Source organism: Manis pentadactyla, chromosome 11, assembly GCF_030020395.1.
Source record: "Manis pentadactyla isolate mManPen7 chromosome 11, mManPen7.hap1, whole genome shotgun sequence".
NCBI lineage: Eukaryota > Metazoa > Chordata > Mammalia > Pholidota > Manidae > Manis > Manis pentadactyla.
This window is the reverse complement of record NC_080029.1, coordinates 30,673,842-30,693,434: the sequence shown is the minus strand read 5'-3', so window position 1 is coordinate 30,693,434 and position 19,593 is coordinate 30,673,842. Positions and strand designations below refer to the sequence as shown.

Sequence of the window (19,593 nt, the reverse complement as noted above, 5' to 3'; positions counted from 1 at the left end):
AGGACGGGTTTTGGCAAACCAAGACCTGTGGGCTAAATCCAGCTTGGTGCTTGTTTTTGTAAATAAATACAATAAACATGTAATTATTTGTATTCTGTGGCTGCTTTCATGCTATAGTGGCAGACTTGTGTTGTTGCAACAGAGACCATCTGGCCCACAAAGCCTAAAATAATTATTATCTGGTCCTTATTTGCTGACCCCTGGTCTAGGCAGAAACAGGTCCATTAACCCATAAGCAGCAATAAAATGAGTCATTCCTGTCTGGGTGAAAACACATTTCCTCAGAGACTCAGGCATCACTCATGGTAAGTGTGTGGGGGGGGTGCTCTCCAAGAAATTGGAACTAGTCTTAAAGACCTTCTGAGATAGCATTGTGAGCATAATCTTTGTCACCGTCAGAAACAAGCACTCTTTGTGGAGTACTTAAGTTAGTCATATAGGTGTATGTGGTCCTCCAGCAGTCTTCTTAAAAGCGCTGTAAAGCTGCCTCCCTTGTATCTCTCTCTGCTCTTACATCCCCTCCTGCTCTAACAGTGATACTAGAAAGGGAAGCTAGACTTGGAGGACACAGAGTGATGACGGTGGGGGAGGGGGTCCCGGGAAGGACATCATATAAAGCATTTCTGAGGCCACCTTTGTTGTTGGTACTGGGTGGATTAGGAAAATCCTACAGGTTTGTCCATCTAGTTACCACCTGTTTCCAAGATACAGGAGGGTGATGTTAAGAACAGTAGGGATTTCTTAGGTGAGTACTAGTCTTAGAATCTTTATGTACTTACGTTTGTGTATGTACTGAGGAATGTTGTTGATAGGTCAAGTTAGAGAATTACATTATTTTCTCATGTCTTTTATCAGTATTTTGCAGGTGTTGGTTTCTGATTTGTCTGCTGCACCATGTATGGCTTCATGGATATGCTTTAAGTGTCCTTGTTCTTTAAATCAGTGTGCAGTTTTACTCATTTTCTGTTGTTTGTCACTTATTTATTAACCTATGGTTACTTGAAATTCTCCTACCTCAAAAACGTGGTTCTGTGTAATTTAATTTTTGTAGGCAGTAGGAGTCTATTGAATATTTAAAACTGAGAAATACCAGGTACCTTAAACTTTTTTTTTCTTTATCTTTAGAGATGCTGTCTTATGGCCAACATCATTATTAGTCTGAAATTCCAGCCTCTACTAGTCTTGCTAATTTTGTCAGAAATTAATTTTTTTCTTTTTAAATCATGACAGAGCCATTCTATTAGATGTAATTAATTATGACCTGGGAGTTGAATTATGATGAAATGACTTAGTTTATAGTAATAATTAATGTGAGGAGGGCATATTTTATTGATATTTTACTTTCTTCCCAATTTATAGTCATTAGAAATAATATTTAAATTGAAGTATTTTTCTTAATGCAGAATAATATTAAAATAGGATCATTAATAAGAGCACATTTTACTTTGGATCTAAAGGTTAACTGATTATAGTTTTAATCCCATATGAGATATATGTAAAATTGTTATGTTAAAACATATACAAATTTAGGATTTTCTTAAACCAAAAGGAGTATGTACTTATTTCTGTTTGGGTTATTTTTCAAGATGCCTTTAGTTACTAAGTTTTAGTACATTAAAATGTTACTAAGGTTTTCACTGAAATCTTAAGCTAAACACTAATAGTGTAATTTTATTTTTTCTGAGTTCATTTTCTGAATGAAATTTGGTACTTCTCAAGTCGTGTAAGTTGCCAAGCCCAAAGATACAACGGGGACATTGTCCTTTTGATGGAGTTAAGTTGGGAATATACCACAAAACCTTAATACAATGTTGGTTTGTTCTGTCATGTGCCATATGTGTTTTAAGCTGAATGTACATTTTTAAAGTTAGTAGATGGACAAAAGCTTCTTAAGGTGAAAAAAAAAACTGTTGAAGTCATGCACATTTGTTAAAATTACAGCCTTCCTTTCCATAGACATGTTTTACTTTAAATTTCTGAATTTTATTATTTGTTAGTCTTTGGTTTGTATAAAAGCATTCAGAATCATAGATGTATGTCATAATGAAACTCAATTTTTCCTGCTTTCTTTTTGTCTAAAGAGCTTTTGGGGAGCAGGGGCATATTTTATTTTTATGTTTGTGTTTATGTAAAATGCAACTATTTGTAAGTTTCATACTAGACATCTGTACAGAAAAGGCAACATAGTTGTATAATGACTTAATGTTCTACTGTTCCATTTGAAAATTATGAAAAGTAATATCGTTAGTTGATTTCAGTTGCATATAAATATTATTTTCAGTATCCCAAGAATAGGATATATATTGCTAAAAATCCCATGGAATGTTTAAATACTTACAAGTTACTCCGATAATTTAAAATGTTGAATATAGAATTAACTTATTTCTAAAATACACACAAGTTATGTGATATAAACAACATTTATGCATTCCATTCTCACTGGATTTTGTACATACAAGCCCTCCCAGCAGTTTGTTGCTCTGTGACTTAGTCGTTTAGCATGGGTTATAATTCTTCTGTGTTTAAAAAAAAAATGCAATTTTACTCAAAATGCAAAAGTACTCAAATGCAATTTTAATTTTGATGAGGTGCCTCTTTTTTCTTTCAATTTTAGTTAAAGTAGCAAAGGCAATCTTTCATTATCCATGGGAAGTGAGGAAAGAACACAATATAAAAATTTATGATTAAAAAATATTTAAATCTGACTGTAATGGGATATGTGGTAGGGACTTGATAATAGGGGGAATGTACTAACCACAGTGTTGCTCATGTGAAACCTGAGCATAAGTTTGTATATCAATGATACCTGAATAAAAAAATTGTTTTTTAATCTCAGTCAAGCCAGTATTTTAAGTTTTTTCTTCACTAACAATTTCTGTAATTCACTTACCACTTCAAAAACAATTCTCAGTAATACATTGAAGAAGTAGCCAAATTGACAGCTTGTATCATTTCATTCTAGTTCATTAGTCTGGTGTCTGTTAAGAGGAACCAAGAGTGAATGATTCATGAATTAAAGACTGTTTTAGATAATCCATATGCTGAATAATCCTCCCTTGAAAAACAGCAAATGAACTGAGCATTTCACAGAATGCTTTTTTTCTGATTTATCTCAGGAGTATATAATTCTGACCAAAAAATGCTACTACAGAAACACCATAATAAAATATTTGCACATTCTATGACTTGCAGAAAAGTACTCAAATAATCTTATTTAATAAAGTTTTTTTTTCCAACTCTAGTCCTTTTAAAGAATGAAGTAATTATTGAAATGTTCTGCTAATCCTTAGTTATAGTCTTAGTATAGATTATGGGAGCCTTTCAAGGCTCCATTGTCATTTTTCAAGATTTCACTTAAATAAAGATCCTTATTGTATACTGTTTGCACTGTAGTCATGGAAGAGAAATCTTTCAGCCCTGCCATCAAGTTGAAATTGCCCTTAAAATTCCCCATATTTCTAATCTCAGTAATTCCAGCTAGTAAAACAAAAACCTCAAAAATACTCAGAAAGCAGCATGGATTAGTCCAATATGGTTGTAGAACTCTATACCTTTATCTCATTGCCCTATGGGTTATTTATATTAATTTATTTGTGCTCCCTACCCACCATTTACATGGTTACCATAGATCATCAAGGTGAAGAATGCATTTCAGACATTATCCAGATTTTTGAAGTTTCATTATCAGAAATCATTTTATCTTAGTTCATTTTAAAAGTGTTTTTAACCTATATTCCTTTGCAACCAATATAACTTTGAAACCTTTTATCACTTTTGTAAGGTATTTTTCTACAGCAAATGATGTTCCTAAATTTTTTCATAGAGTTTTTGTAGAATCATACAACTAGTAATGTGCATTAAATGCTTTAATTATCACCAATGTTATTATACTTCATTCACCGCATACGCTTAGATCCATTTGGACATTTTTCATTTTTTATTAAAACTCTGAAGGTAATCACACAAATTGGCTGTCTTATGCTTTGGAATATCTTAAAACTTAAGTAGCTTTCCAGACGGCCACTCAAATGGTGGTCAGGTGACTTTTAAACATGAAATGCATTCATATAATTACTTGAATTGATAATGTGCTGGAAGGGCAAAAGAGAAGGAGACTAGTATTGCAAAGCTGGCTTAAGTCCCTTAGTCTTAATACCTGATTATGCTTGTTAACTTGGCCCCACTGTTTAGCATTCCTTTTCTAGTCACAATGTGCCAAATTTCATTCAGTTTATTGTTTTTAAAATATTTTGGAAGTTTATACATAGTACATTTTTAAAAATTGTGGCAAGTTTAAAATTTAGTGTTTCATAACGTAAAAATTCTGAGTATTCTAATTTTTTTTAAATTTATTTGCTAGGTAAGTTCTCTTCTACACTTTATGAGACTGGTGGCTGTGATATGTCACTTGTGAATTTTGAACCAGCAGCAAGAAGAGCATCCAATATCTGGTATGTGCGAAGTCATATTAGGAGAGTGTATGTACTTGTATATATTTGTCCTGTTTAAAGTTTTTAAGCCTTGAGGTAGAAAAATTAATTTAAAAACATTTATTTATATTGGCTTAAATTGTTATGTGCATTTGTCTCCAGAGAATTGAAGTAGAATTTTTTGCTGTGGAAAAAAGAAAGCTTTATTCTTAGAACAAAATGGTTTAAAAAAATAAGTAAAAATTTCCTGTATATCTCATACTGGGACAGTGACTTCTCACAAAAGCATAGATTTCATGCTGTATATGAGTGTGTGTGTGTGTGTGTGTGTGTTCTATGAAAGGGTTTGGTCAAGTATCTTTTTAAATGATCATCTTTCATTTTGTTTTAAAATTTGTTTACCAGCTATAAGAAGGAGGAATTTCTTAAAATATGAGTCATGTTATACTGAGATTCTCTTCTCTCCTTCCCTTAGGAAAAAATTATATGAAATAACGGAGAAGTTAGGAGAAAAGCAAGCAATAGAAATCTTGCTCATGTAATGATTATAGTTTAGTTTATATGTGTTAAAATTTTATTTTCTAAAATTTTAATTTTATTCATGTATTCAAGTTCTGTGTTGAAATTCATTATTGATTGATTAGCTGACTTTTCACGAGGGTCATTTGATTCTTATTTTAGGATTTCCATCTAGTAATGAGATACACCTATTTGGATGTTACTCATTTAGTATTTCACTTAGTTTTTTGAGTTTTGAGGGTCCATTTAAAGCAACAGGATCTTGTTGTCACTTAGTTTGGCATGCTAAAATGATAGAACATTTAGAAAACTATATTCACAAAGCTCCTTTAGTCCATTTTCAGAATCATCCTTGCAAAAATGATTAAATCGAAATATTAAGTGATTTTGTAACAGTGGAAACAATGGGATGGAGCAATGGAAACAATTATGCTTAACATAATTCAAGATAAGGACAATTCCTTATACAATAAATGAGGTAAAGTCTCTCAAGTTTTGAAATCTAGACTGAACAGTGGAAACTGGATTTTCGTGTTCTAGGCAGTTCTGTTAACAGCTTACATTTACTGTGGCTCTGGGCAATAATGTTAATTGCATCCTTAAATACTTTTCACGAAAACCTTGTGATAATGATAGTGGTACCCTTATTCTGTGTTATCAATGAGGAAACTGAGATGTGAAAATGTTGGATAACTTGTTGAGTATCTCATTCAGTTGATGAAGAGATTTGAATATAGAAACTTTGAGTCAGAGGCTATCCTCTTAATAATAATTCTAACAAAATGCTGTTTTGCATTTTGAAGTTTGCATGGAACAGTGAAGACAATGTAAATATCATCTAATTGTTAAAGGATTTGTTTTTCTTTCTACTACTTGACAGGCTGTTTATTCCCTGAAAACTTTTTAATTTTATTTTAGTGACACGGATTCTCATGTATCCAGTTCTACCTCAGTTCGATTTTATCCACATGATGTGGTAGGTTTTTCTTTATTTTTATAAAACAATGTATTTTCAGATTAAGTTGCTATACAAATCAGAAAAATTGATATTTCAAAATACCAATTTTATTGAAAACTATAGCAAAATCACCTTTGCAGTTCCAATAGTGGATTTCTTCTTAAAGTCCTTTGTTAAGAAAGAAAGAAACATAGAACACCATGAAGTTTAATTAACTATATATGAATCAGTAATTACATTTTTGACAGTGTGTAAAGATCAATTCACTCACCAACATCAGAATCTGGTTGTGCCATTTTTAATTGTGCCATTTAAAAATTTACTTTTAATGTCATGATTTTGGTGCAGTTATTTAATTACTAGTTACTTGTATACCAGTGTGTAGGGCGGAAGCTCAGTAATAGTATCACTGTATAAAAAATACACCATGTGAGTTATAGCAGGGATATTTGAAAAAGATAACATTGCCTTTGCCACCAAGATGTATAATTGAAGGTAGAAGAGTCAGAATGGATGAAATCCTTAATAAGGCAACATATAAGAGATATGTGTTGATAAATCTAGTGCCAAAGATTTAATTATTAGCAGCTTCCTGAAGCTGGTCAGTTGTGAGAAGGATTTTAACAACATAGATGTGAATTGGCATAGAACAATGGTTTTCAACATTTGGCCATGCCTGGAAGCATTTTTGCTTGCGACAACTTAGGGAGTGCTACTGGTAGTTAGTGGATAGAAGCCAGGGATGATGTAAAACCTCCTGCAGTGGGCATTACAGCCCCCACAGTGAAGAAGTATCTGGCAAAATACCTTTAGTACCAACATCGAAAAACCCTGGTGTAGAGGATAAAAAAAGTGTTTGGAGAAACAATTGTCTATGCTTAGAGATTGAAACAGCTACATTATATATAAGAAGCAAATTTCCTTGACTGTACCCACATGTGTTTGAAAAGTAAAGACTGTCCCTACTGTTTTGGAGCAGTGTATTCCTGAAAACTCCATAGTAAAGTAGAAATGGGGAAATGATTATTGTTTTTCACTGTTAAATGGGATGGGAGCCTTGAGATAGCAAAATGCTGGCTAGTGCTGCATTAGTTAAAATGAACTTCTGATTCTCTCAGAGGAAGGGGAAGCTGGTGAACTGCTGAATAGATAAGTTAAAACTAGAAGAAATGTGATGTGGTAATTTCCTATATAGTCTCAGATGGGCTGCAGGAGGGATTTGAAAACAACAATAACAGTAATGAGACTGTGAGAAGTGAGAGTTGAAAGCATTGACTCCAAGGCAGAGGAGCTTGGATACAACATAGCAGTGAGGCTCAAAGCTTAATGAGAAAAGACTGTAACTGTCTTTCTCTGACAGGGAGACAGGAAGCCACTAAAAATTCACTGTGATTTTAGTGGAATCACTAGTTATACAGTTATAAAATGTTAAGATTTCAAATTTTTTCCTAATAAAATCTTTTAAATGGTCTGTTGATTAATTTTCTTTGTTTTAGTTCACTTCCTATTGTCACCTGCAATTTCTAATGATCACTAAATATTCACAAGGAGTGGACTAGCATGAGAATTAAGGGGGCTTAGATATCTGCAAGCTGACTGAGTAGCCTAGAATCAGGACTCAGTAACAGGTTTTTAAGGCTTTTAATGCTAACTTTGTTTTAGCTCTCTCTTCCACAGATTCGATTGAACAGACTGTTGACCATTGATACTGATTTGTTGGAGCAACAAGACATTGATCTAAGCCCTGACTTGGCAGCTACTTATGGCCCAACAGAAGAAGCTGCCCAAAAGGTTAAACACTATTACCGTTTTTGGATCCTGCCCCAGCTATGGATCGGAATTAACTTTGACAGACTCACACTTTTGGCTCTGTTTGATAGGTGAGACTATTGTGTAATATTAAAGATACATGCAGATTTTATTTTTAAATTAAAATGTCCCTAATTACCCATTGAGGTCTTTCTTTTGTTACCATGTTGGAAAATGTTTTCTGCTTTGGTCCTGAGAAGGACTCACAAACATTGGCTCTCTTGAAACCATTCAAAACTTTTTTATGGCAATTTTAGAATACTTACACAAAAAATCCTTTTTATCATCAATAAGAATCATGCAACTGTACTTAAAAGCCAGACAACATGAGGTGTTAATGACCATAAGGTTATAGGTCATGTGACTCTTAAATATAAAAGGTATAAGAGAAAACTTCTGTTTCCCTATTTCTTAGCACTAGTTTTAAGACTGAACATTTGTCTTGTCATAAACTTGGTAACCAAATGCTGCTTCCAGTTAACATAGAGTAACAAGGACTGGATTTACCCTCTTACCTAAAACAACAAACAACAGACAAAATGCATGAAACAATGGTTTTTCAAGACATTGAAGATCAAACAACAAAGAGCAGTGATTCATGAGAGATGGGAAACAAATTATGTGGACCCCACAGTTTATTCCTCCCTTAAGAGAGTACCCAGGCTGTGACACAGGGAGGAATTGAAGTAGAGCCCAGCAGACTTACTGAGTTAAGGGGATGGAGCTAAGAATTCAGGGAGACTAAGACAGCTAGAGTCCACAGGACAGAATATCAGAGAGGATTGGTGCTTACAGAGAGAAACTCAGAGATTTGCAGTGGGTCTTCTCAGCTATTTAGCCAAGTATTGATAAGCGAATGTATGTGAGAAGATTACCTGAGGCCAGGGTAAGAACCATGTGAAAGAACAGTGCCTGGTACATAGGATTGGGAATATTGTCTCTTCCTACCCAACACATTGAAGAAACTCATAATTCATATTTTATGGTACCTTATGTAGAATACCCAGGAAAATCTTGTCTTGGAAATGGGGAATAATTAACCCTAATGTGTGCACTACTCCAGACCTAACAAATTATTAAAGCAAGACTTGAAAGGATCAAACTGTTTCCAAGTATCATAACAAAGCTCAAGATTTATAGAAATCCACAAATTTTCACTGCCCAGAAAGTTAAGATTCACAGTATCTTGCATCCAATCAAAGATTACCAAGCATGCAAATAAGTAATGAGGCATGACTTATGAGGGAAGTAATGAAACTGTGTCAAAACCAACCTGTAACTCTGACAGATATTATAATTAGTAGTTAGACATTAAAACAATTATGAACCATATTCCATGTTTAAAAAGTTAAGTAGAGACATGGAAAATATAAAAAAGGACCCAAATCAGACTTACAGAGATGAAAACTAAAATGTCTGAGATAAAAAATAAAATAGATGGAGCTTAATGATAGATTGGGTATAGAAGAAGGTATCAGTAAACTTGAAAGCATTCCAATAGAAACTATCCATAATGATACAGAAAGAACAAAGAATCATTCCCAACTCCTATTCCCTGGTGAAAAGAATGTATAAATAAAATAAAAGTAAGTGGTGGAACAACTTCAAGAGACAGGGAGAAAGAAAAAAATTTTGAGGATAATGGAAAATTTACAAATTTGTTGAAAATTGTAAATGAACACATTCAAGAATGTCCATGAATTGCAAGCATAAGAAACATGAAGAAAACTACACCAAGACACGCAATTGCTCTAGTGATAAAATCTTAATACTGCAAAAGGAAAAAAGGACATAGTTTGTACAGAGGAAAAATAAGAAAGACATCAGATTTATTGTTGGAAATAAACAAGTGAGAAGATAATGGAGCAGCATTTTAAAAGTATTGGAAAAAGATGTCAACCTAGAATTTTTTACCCAGCAAAAATATCTTTGAAAAACTAAGATGAAATAGACATTTTCAGACTAGGAGAAACTGAAAACATTCTTCACAAGCATACCTGCACTACAAAACATGTTAAAGGATGTCTTCAGGCAGAAGGAAAATAATGCCAAATGGAAATATGGACCTACCCATAGGAACAAAGATTACTTGAAATGGTAAGTAACTACGTACATTAAAATGTAAGATTTTTCTTACTAATTAAGTCTCTTTAAGAGATAATTGGGTGTCTAAATGAAAATGACAACAATGTATTGTGTGATTTATAATGTAAGTAAAAATAAAAGTCATGACAATAATAGCATAAAGGCCAGGAAGGGACATGTAAATGTATACTACTGAGTGTTTCTTATATGTGACATATTACAACATCACGTGAAGTAGACTGTCATAAAAAGTATATTATAAACTCTAAAGCAACCACTGAAATAATAAAGACTTATAGCTAGGAAGTGAAAAAAAGAGGATGAAGTGGATTCATAAAAATTACTCTGTCAATCTAAGAAGACAGAAAAAGATCAAGAACAGATTCATGTATAAAATAAAGGACAAAATGATAGTTGGAAAACATCAGAAATTCTCAGATCAGAGAAAAAGGCCCAACTCAACTCTATCCTGCCTTCAAGAAATGAACTTTATATAAAGACAAAAACAGTTTAAAAAGATTGAAAGATATACTATGTTAACATTAAACAAAATAAAGCTGGAGTAGCTGTATTAATGCTAGAAAAGACCAGACAAAGTAGATTTCAGAGCAAAGAATATTACCAAGGATAAAGAGGGTCATTTTATAATGATACGGGGTCAACCATCCTAAATATTTCTACAACTAAAACAGTGCTTCAAAATAAAAGCTGATAGAAATAGAAATTTACAATTATAGTTGAATTCAACACGCCTCTCTCAATACTTGATAGAGCAACTATGTAGAAAATCAGCAAGTAAAAAATACTCTTAACCCACCTAAGTTGATTGACGTTAATGAAACACTCCACTTATAAAACTAGAATACAAATTCTTTTAAGTGCAAATGGAACATTGTCAAGACTGTGTTCTGGGCCATAGACAAGGGTCAAATTTTAAAGGATTCAAGTCATACATAGTGTGTTCTCTGACCATAGAAACATTATTTACTAAAAGAACATCGGAAAATCCCTAAATATTTGAAAGCTAGTACTTCTGAATAACTCATGGATCAAAGAAGAAATCGAGAGAAATTAGGAAGTATCTGAGCTGAATAAAAGAAACACAGCAAATCAGAGTTTTGGGGATGCCACTAACAGATAGTAGCCAGGAGTATTTGTAGCACTAAATAAGAAGAAAAGTCAATTAATTCAGTGAGTTCATTTTCCACCTTAGGAAACTAGAAAGAAAACAACACATTAAGCCTGAGAAAGCAGATGAAATAGAATCGTAAAGAACAAAGCAGAAATTAGTAAGGAAACAGAAAAGCAGTAGAGAAAGATCAAAGAAACCAAAAGCTCAATTAAATTGACAAACCTTTAGCCAGGCTAATCAGGGGAAAAAAAAAAGATTCAAATTACCAATATCAGGAATGTGAGATAGGATATTACCACAGATTCTACAGATATTAAATGGATAATGAAACAATATTATGAAGTTATATGTAAATCAATTTGATAATGTATGTTTCTTGAAAGGTGCAAATTATCAAAGTTAATTTGAAAGAAATGCATTACCTTAATCCTGTATCTTTTAAAATAAGTGGAAATGATAGTTAAACACCTTCCCATAAAGAAAATGCCAGGCCTAGAAGGCATCAAAATAATATCCCACATCAAGAAAGTGGAGAAATGATAGGCTTTTTAACAAATGGTGCTGGAATTATTGGAGTTCCATGTGAAAAACAATCAAACTTGTATTGTTATATACTAACAAACAAACTTGTATCCTTACCTTGCACCATATTACAAAAACTAACTCAAAATGGATCATAGGTCTAAATGTACAATTGAAAACAATAAAACTCCTAGAAGAAAACAAAACACAGAACCTTGGTTTTGACCCTGGGTTAGACAAAATTTCTTAGATATGACCAAAAACAAGAGCAGTAAAGGAACAAATTGATCAATTGGATTCATAGAGCTTGTCATGTTCAATGACAAATGACATGGACGTTATGTAATGTAGCAGGACGAACAAGGATCAAATGATTTAGCAAATCTAGAATTATACAACTGCCATTTAAGAACAAGTGAAAATTCTAGTGCTTATTGATTTGAAAATACTATTGAACTTGCTTTAGTTTGGAAATATTATCAAATAAATTAGTCAGAGATGTTTGTGAATTTTATTAAGTCAGTCAATTATTATAAATATTGCATTGAGTTAATAAAAACAAATTAACAAAAATGGCTATGATTATAAAAGTAATTACTTACCCATTCTAGAAAATTTAAATACAATTGACCCATGAACAACATGAGTTTGAACTGTGTGGGTGCACTTACATGTGGATATTTTTCAATAAATATATTGGAAAATTTTTTGGAGATGTATGATGATTTGAAAAAACATTTTCTGTACCTTACTTTACTGTAAGAATATAGTATATAATAGATATCACACACAAAATATGTGTTAATGGACTGTTTATGTTACTGGCAAGGTTCCTGGTAAGCTATGTTTTTTGGAGTCAAAAGTTATACATGGATTTTGACTGCACTGGGGATTGGCACTCCTAACACCCATGTTGTTCAAGAGTCAACTGTATATAGAAAGATTTTAAGATAGAATAAGCCAACTTAATAATCCTTCCACATACAGAGAACAATTATTAGTAGTGTCATTTTGATACATTGTCTTTTTTAACCTATATGTGTACATTTTTTAAATAACAGAACTTACATCTTCCTATGTATACTTTTGTATCCTTTATTTGCGTAACATTGTACTATACATGTTCCCATGTCAATAAACATTCTTTAACATTTTTTAAGCATTTAACATTTTGTGAATAAAATTTCTTAAAGAAGTAATGAGATAGATTCTTAATTTTTGGTGTGATCATCTTCATTGTTATATATGTAATGGGCATCATATTTCTTTTACAATTTCTTTTACAATTAAATTGCATATACAATGTCAGTTTAATAAAATAAAGGACTGTCTCAGCAGCTTTGATGAAGGCAGTGTTGATGCCTTTCACTGTCATTCCCAACATATGAAAGAGCCTGTATTTCAGTAATCCTAGTAAATCAGTTTTCAGATTATTTCACATTACTTAGATAGGGAAAGTGAAACCTCTTGGTATAAAAATTTGGTTGCAGTTTTTCATGTAAAATAAAACTTCAGTTTCATTTTCTAGAAACTGCCTTGAGATTTTGTTTTTCAAACTTGTTTCTTTGTGTATCTCCTTTGTTTGCCATCCAAGTTAGTTAGTTATTTGGTAACAGATTTGACAGAAAAGAAGACCTTAAGAAACATAATGTTTTAAAATAGAAATTAAAGCTATGTTATGTATATGCACCCCTATGTTTATTGCTGCACTATTTGCAAAAGCCAAAATATGGAAGCAACCTAAGAGTCCATCAATACATGAATGGATAAAGATGTGGTACATATACACAATGGAATACTATTAAGCCATAAAAAGAAAAGAAATCTTACCATTTGCCACAACATGTATGGGTCTAGAAGGTTTATGCTCAGTGAAATAAGCCATTAGAGAAAGACAAATGCCAAATGATCTCACTTATTTGTGGAGTATAAAGACAAAGCAAAACAGAAAGAACAAAATACCAGTAGACTCATAGACATTGAGTAGGGACTGGTGGTTACTAAGGCGGAGGGGCTAGGGGAAGAGGGAAGGGGATTAACAGGCACAGTAATTCACAATCATAGTATAGGTTGGGATGGTAGTACAGCATGGAGAATACAGTTAATGGTTCTGTAACATCTTACTATGTTGATAGATAGTGATCACACTAGAGGGGGTGAGGATTTAATAATATGGGTAACTGTTGAATGTGTTGTATATTTGAAACCAACATAAGATTGTATATCAATGGTACTTTAATAGAAATAAAACTATGTTATGTATTAGAATTAGAATTTCATAATCCATTGTACCATGGTTTTATTTGCACATAAGAATCTGTATTAATTTTTCATATAAACTAGTTTCCTTTTCAGTATGATCCAAAACCTTACTCAAACCCAGTACCAAATATAATTATCAGCAAGTATAATATGAGCTTTATATTGATGTCTTCCCTTTTTACACTCTTAACTAATTTCTTATTGATGATATACGTACTCATAAACTTCTCTGCTTACAGAAATCGGGAAATCCTGGAAAATGTGTTAGCTGTCATCCTGGCTATTCTTGTGGCTTTTTTGGGATCTGTTCTTCTCATACAAGGCTTCTTCAGAGATATCTGGGTCTTCCAGTTCTGCCTGGTGATAGCCAGCTGTCAGTACTCACTACTTAAGGTAACAGCATCTCTCTTCTCAGATTACAGAAAAATTGTTAAAAGGCAGATGATTTTGTATCACTCAATGAATTTAATAAGGTACTAATTTTTGGATTTTTTAATATGAGATTGGGTAGGGAACAAAAGGGACATGTAAATTAAAAAAAATAATACATGAAGCTTCCTTAAAAATTTTTTGACATTAAAATATTTGGGCATTTGTTAAAAATAAGAGCTTGAATTCTTGAAATTTATTTCATTTTAATTTATCAACATTAACTTTCCCACTCTCATATTTTGTCTTCTATTCTGTAGGTGAAATTTATTAAAACCCATACACAATAATGTCAAAATCTAGTATATATGTTCTTTTGATACACTAAAAACAGAAGATTGGTGTCCCTTTGCTGTTGTTTAAATAGTGGCTCTGAAATACCAAATATTATCAATCTTAAGCTTTCCAAATATGAATCACATATCAGGTTTTTCACCTTCCATTCCAAATCAGGGTGCACTCTGAACGTGGACTGCTTCCTTTCCTTTGATTCTTGGCCAGTAAATACTCTTACTTATATTGGTTATTTGTCTGATGTGCTAACATGCAGAACTCACTTATCCTAAAGCTATTTTTTTATTTTTGTTTATACCATCAACTATCCTTTCTGTTTTCTCTCTTCATTTAGACAGACATCTGAAATAAGCCATCTATGTCAACTGCTCCTTTTCTTCAAGACCCATCCCTATTCTCTTCCTCATTGCTGTGCTGCAATTACAATCTTTGTGGCCTAATAATCTCTAATTGCCAAATCTGTGTCCTTTTCTTCATTTTCATTCTCCATGAATGCTATATCATTTAATATCTGAGTATTATCTTTCATTTTTATATTTTCCTCGTTGTTGATCTGTGACTTTAATACTGCCCTGACAATTAATTCTGCTTTTCAGATAACTTTGTTTTCCTTTGTTGATGCCTTTTTGTTCTTTTGACAACTTCTTGATTTATGAGAGTTTGGAATTTTGATTCTTTGGAATTTTGTTTGGCTCTCAGCTGCAATTCCTTGCCAGTGAGGTTGCTCCTATGAATGAATTATGTCCAGATTTCTATTTCAAACACTTCATCTTTCTCACAAGCTTTAGTCCTATATCTAATAGACAGCTGGACACATTTTCAAAATAGCACATCATCATCATATAAATAATTGCTTTTCCCACTTCCTTTGCTTTTTAAATATTCAGCCTGGATTTTTAAGAAATTTTTATTACTTAAAAAATGTTTACATTGAGATACAATAAAATGCACAAATCTTAATGTACAGCTTGATGAATTTTGACATGTGTATACACTCCAGTTCCTTTGCTTTTGACAGTAGTATTTTGAGTCAGAATCTTAGCACCTCTTCTCCTTTCTTCTGACCCCTAATAATAAATAACCAAGTCTGTTTGACTAAATTTGGTGATTCTGTGTTTAAAATTTCTGGCCTGTGTTCTTGCTTTCCATTTCATCCACCTTATTCCATACCTTTATTGCCTTACACAATTTAAATTTATTCCCTGGCTCCAGTGTCCCTTGCCCCATTAATTTTGTCCACTGCTTTCAGGCTAATATGATTACATATGAAAAGGGTAAAAGATGACTGAGATTAAAAATTTTTTTTTATATTTTTAAAATCTAGTTGACTAGAAGAATGGTAATATAAACAAGAAAGGCTGGAATAGAAGCTAGGACAGACGTTGGAATTGAAAGAGTTTAAAGATTATCTGGTCTCATTTGCAACAACATGGATGGAGCTAGAGGGTATTATGCTCAGTGATACAAGCCAGGCGGAGAAAGACAAGTACCAAATTATTTCACTCATTTGTGGAGTATAACAACAAAGCAAAACTGAAGGAACAAAACAGCAGCAGACTCAAAGACTCCAAGAAGGGACTAGCGGTTACCCAAGGGAAGGGGTTGGGGAGGGTGGGAGAAGGGGATTAAGGGAATTATGATTAGCACACGTAACGTAGGTGAGTCACAGGGAAGGCAGTACAGCACGGAAAAGACAAGTAGTGACTCTATATAGCATCTTACGCTGAGGGACAGTGACTGCAATGGCGTTTGGCAGGGGGCTTCATAACATGGGTGAATGTTGTAACCACAAGGTTGCTCATGTGAAACCTTCATAAGATTGTGTATCAATGATACCTTAAAAAAGAAAAAGATTATCTGGTCTCATATCCAGCGAAAGATCACATGCCAAGCTCAGTAAGCTTGGTCCAATGTAAGATTTTACAGTGTTGATAGATCATCCTACTGAAATTAGTGTGATATTGGAAATGAACTGAAACTTGGAGGAAAATCCATAATTGGGAAGTAACTGCATAATACCCTTTGAACATTTTTATAGGAAGTTGATAAAATCTCTTAAAGCTGAGCTTAAGTGGTGATTTTTGATGCAAAATGCATATAATGTTTTTAATACAGATACCATGGAATTGTTTAGTAAGCCAGGAATTTGTGGGCAGAACTAGATTTATTATAAGCTAACCCATTTTTTGTGCATTTCTTGAATGGAGTGATATTGCATAAAAAAGCCTACTATTTTAATTATACTTATGTGTATTGATGAGCCAGGCAGTAAGATGAATCTGTCCACCATATGCCATTCAGAAATGTTAAGCTGGATGCAAATTATTAACTAATCATAGTAGGTTTATATGTCAGGAAAGATTTGAAATGTTTTTAATATCACAGTGACAGCAGTATCTGGAGCTAAAGTTGCGTTTTCTTAGCTGTGGAATATTTACTTGAAATTATCTCAGGCATTTTGAAAGTTGCTTGTAGAATTACCAGGACTTTCAGTAGTGTAATCTATCTTCTGTTTCATTTTTAGAGTGTTCAACCAGATTCTTCTTCTCCCAGACATGTAAGTCACTCCAGTAATGTTTGGAACTCGTAGTTCCTTAATGTTCATCAAAACCTTTTTTTTTTTTGTCATATGTCATATCAAATTAAGATTTATTTTATTATTTTCTCATCTAAGCTTTGTCATACTACTAGAAATAGAGGTGACTTACTAGCATGAAATAAAATGGCATAGTAATTGTAGACTAAATCTTGGTTGAAAATGAACATAATCATTTTTTGACAGCTTGCTTCAGGAGGAGGTAGGTATAGATGGTTTATAGAAACTCATGGTTATTTGATAACTTGCATTAAATGAATTTTGAACAGTAAATTGTAAGTATTGAAAAATAGAATTTTGAGGTAGAAAAACTTTACATTGTTTGCTTAGGTAATCATTAGGAGTAAGAATAAAGAAGTAGTTCATTGATCTGGTGTTCAGACCTGTGGACACTTAAGAGGTTAAAAACCTTGACTTTAGACAAAAGTATTAGCTGCCTAATACTATTTATTGTGAAGTATGATCCAGTTTTAGAACTTATTGTATTTATTTCATAGAAAGACCAAAGGGCATTCTCTTTAAAATAGTACAAAAACAGATTCCAAGAACAGTTTATGATGATGCCTTCTTTCTTGAAGGTGGTTATTATTTTTACCCATACACTGGAATATTTAGGGAAAGGTACTTAGGGAAAAGTTGCAAGGATCATGCAAAGAATTCCCTGATGCTGTTCACCCAGGTTCCTATGTTAAAATTTTAGCATATTTGCTTATCCCCCTTCTAGTTTCTCCACTATTCCCCACTTTGCTAAACTGTTTTAGAATGAATTGTAGACATGATGCCCCTTAACCTCTAAATACCTCAGTGTATGTTGCCTAGAAACAAATTCATTCCTTTATATTAATTCAATAGAATCATTAAAATCAGGACACTAACATTGAAACAATACTATTTTCTAAGCTACAGATCTTAGGTGTTTCTATTGTCCCAATTGGCAATAGAAAATCCCCGCATGTGTTTGTTCTTTTTAGCCTCCATTAATCTGGAGCAGTTCCCTCACTGTTTGTTTTTCAAAATATTGACATTTTTCATAGGTACAGGCCAGTTATTTTGTACACCATTCCTTAATTTGAGTTTGTCTGATGTTCTTGGTTAGAGACATACAGGCCATGATTTTGGTAGGAATATTATCAAAGTGATGTGTCTTTCCCAGTGCATGGAATCAGGAAGCACATGATGTTGATTTATCTTTTCACTGGTGGTATTAACTTTGATCTTTTGGCTAAGGTTAATGTCTGCAGGGTTTTTCAAACTCTGCACCATTATCATTTAGGCTGGATAATTGTTGAGAGTTGGAGAGTGGAATGCTGTCCTGGGCCTTGTAGGTGTTTAGTGTTCTCTCTGGCCTCTACCCGCTAGATGCCATAGCACCCCACCCCAAATGTGACAAACTAAAATGTCCCCAGGCATCACCAAATGTCTTCTAGGGAGGCAAAATCCCTTCCCACTCTCTCGAGAACCACAAATCTAACTGTAATGTTACTATTTTCCTTTTGTGGGAGATACTGTGGAATTAATAATATCTGCCCAGAAAACTTTTACCTATTTTTTAAGTATCTATTGATGTTTCCTGACAGAATCAGTTATCATTTGATGGTTGCCAAATAGTGATTTTCTAATTCCATCATGCCTTCCACATTTATTAGTTGACTTTCTACTGTAAGTAAGAACTTTGCCTTCTACCTTTATTTTTTGTATTGGTATAGATTCATGGATTCTTATTCAATGGACTATAATGTTAATATCATTATTTATTTTGATGCTCAAATTGTCCTTGATGGCCTCTAGGAGCCCATCAAGCTGCCCTCTGGGTCCTTTTGGCAAATCCTTATTATTATTTTAGTACTTTCTTCCTTTTGGGCACAGCAGTGTGTTCTAGGCTCCTCTTATGCTTTCCCTACCCTAGCCCAAAACCAGCCTTTTGCCTTTACTCTAGGGAGCTTTGGTCTTTTTAGTGTGTAATGTTATTTATAAATATAAGAGCTGGATGCTAGTAATCCTTTTTTTTTTTCTTTTATAAAATAGATTTATTAATGCTTGGATTGTCATGAAATAGATTCCCCAAATTGGAATTGCTGAGTAAAATTATCTGTACATTTTTAATTAGTATAACTGGTATTGCCAGGCCATAGCAATTTCAATTTCTACCCAATGCTTGATTAGACTTTGAACTCTGAGTACTGAAAATCTCATAGTGTGGTTTTACTCCCACATATGTAATTTTTTTAAAATTTATTTATTTTTATTTTTTTGAAGACCATTATGTTTGCTAGGCTCTCCCCTACCTCAAGTCCCCCCCCACAAACCCCATTACAGTCACTGTTCATCAGCATAGCAAGATGCTGTAGAATCACTACTTGTCTTCTCTGTGTTGCAAAGCCCTCCCCTTTCCCCCACCTCCCACATTATACATGCTAATCATAATACCCCCTTTCTTCTTCCCTGCCCTTATCCCTCCCTACCCTCCCATTCTCCCCAGTCTCTTTCCCTTTGGTAACTGTTAGTCCATTCTTGGGTTCTGTGATTCTGCTGCTGTTTTGTTCCTTCAGTTTTTCCT

The 19,593-nt window shown here is 33.3% G+C and overlaps 1 protein-coding gene across 8 annotated transcripts in view; it reads left to right on the top strand.

Moving 5' to 3' along the window:
* Positions 1-19,593, top strand: part of PCNX1 (pecanex 1) — a 197,405-nt gene that overhangs the window by 126,978 nt on the left and 50,834 nt on the right. For 4 of the 8 annotated variants that reach the window (XM_036913324.2, XM_036913327.2, XM_036913326.2 and 1 more), the window contains 5 exons: positions 4,361-4,451; positions 5,868-5,925; positions 7,570-7,787; positions 13,957-14,110; positions 16,965-16,997. In XM_036913324.2, the coding sequence (XP_036769219.2) occupies positions 4,361-4,451; positions 5,868-5,925; positions 7,570-7,787; positions 13,957-14,110; positions 16,965-16,997 (554 nt within the window). The remainder of the gene's footprint in view (positions 1-4,360; positions 4,452-5,867; positions 5,926-7,569; positions 7,788-13,956; positions 14,111-16,964; positions 16,998-19,593) is intronic. The other 4 variants (XM_036913325.2, XM_036913329.2, XM_057488351.1 and 1 more) reach the window with 3 other exon arrangements.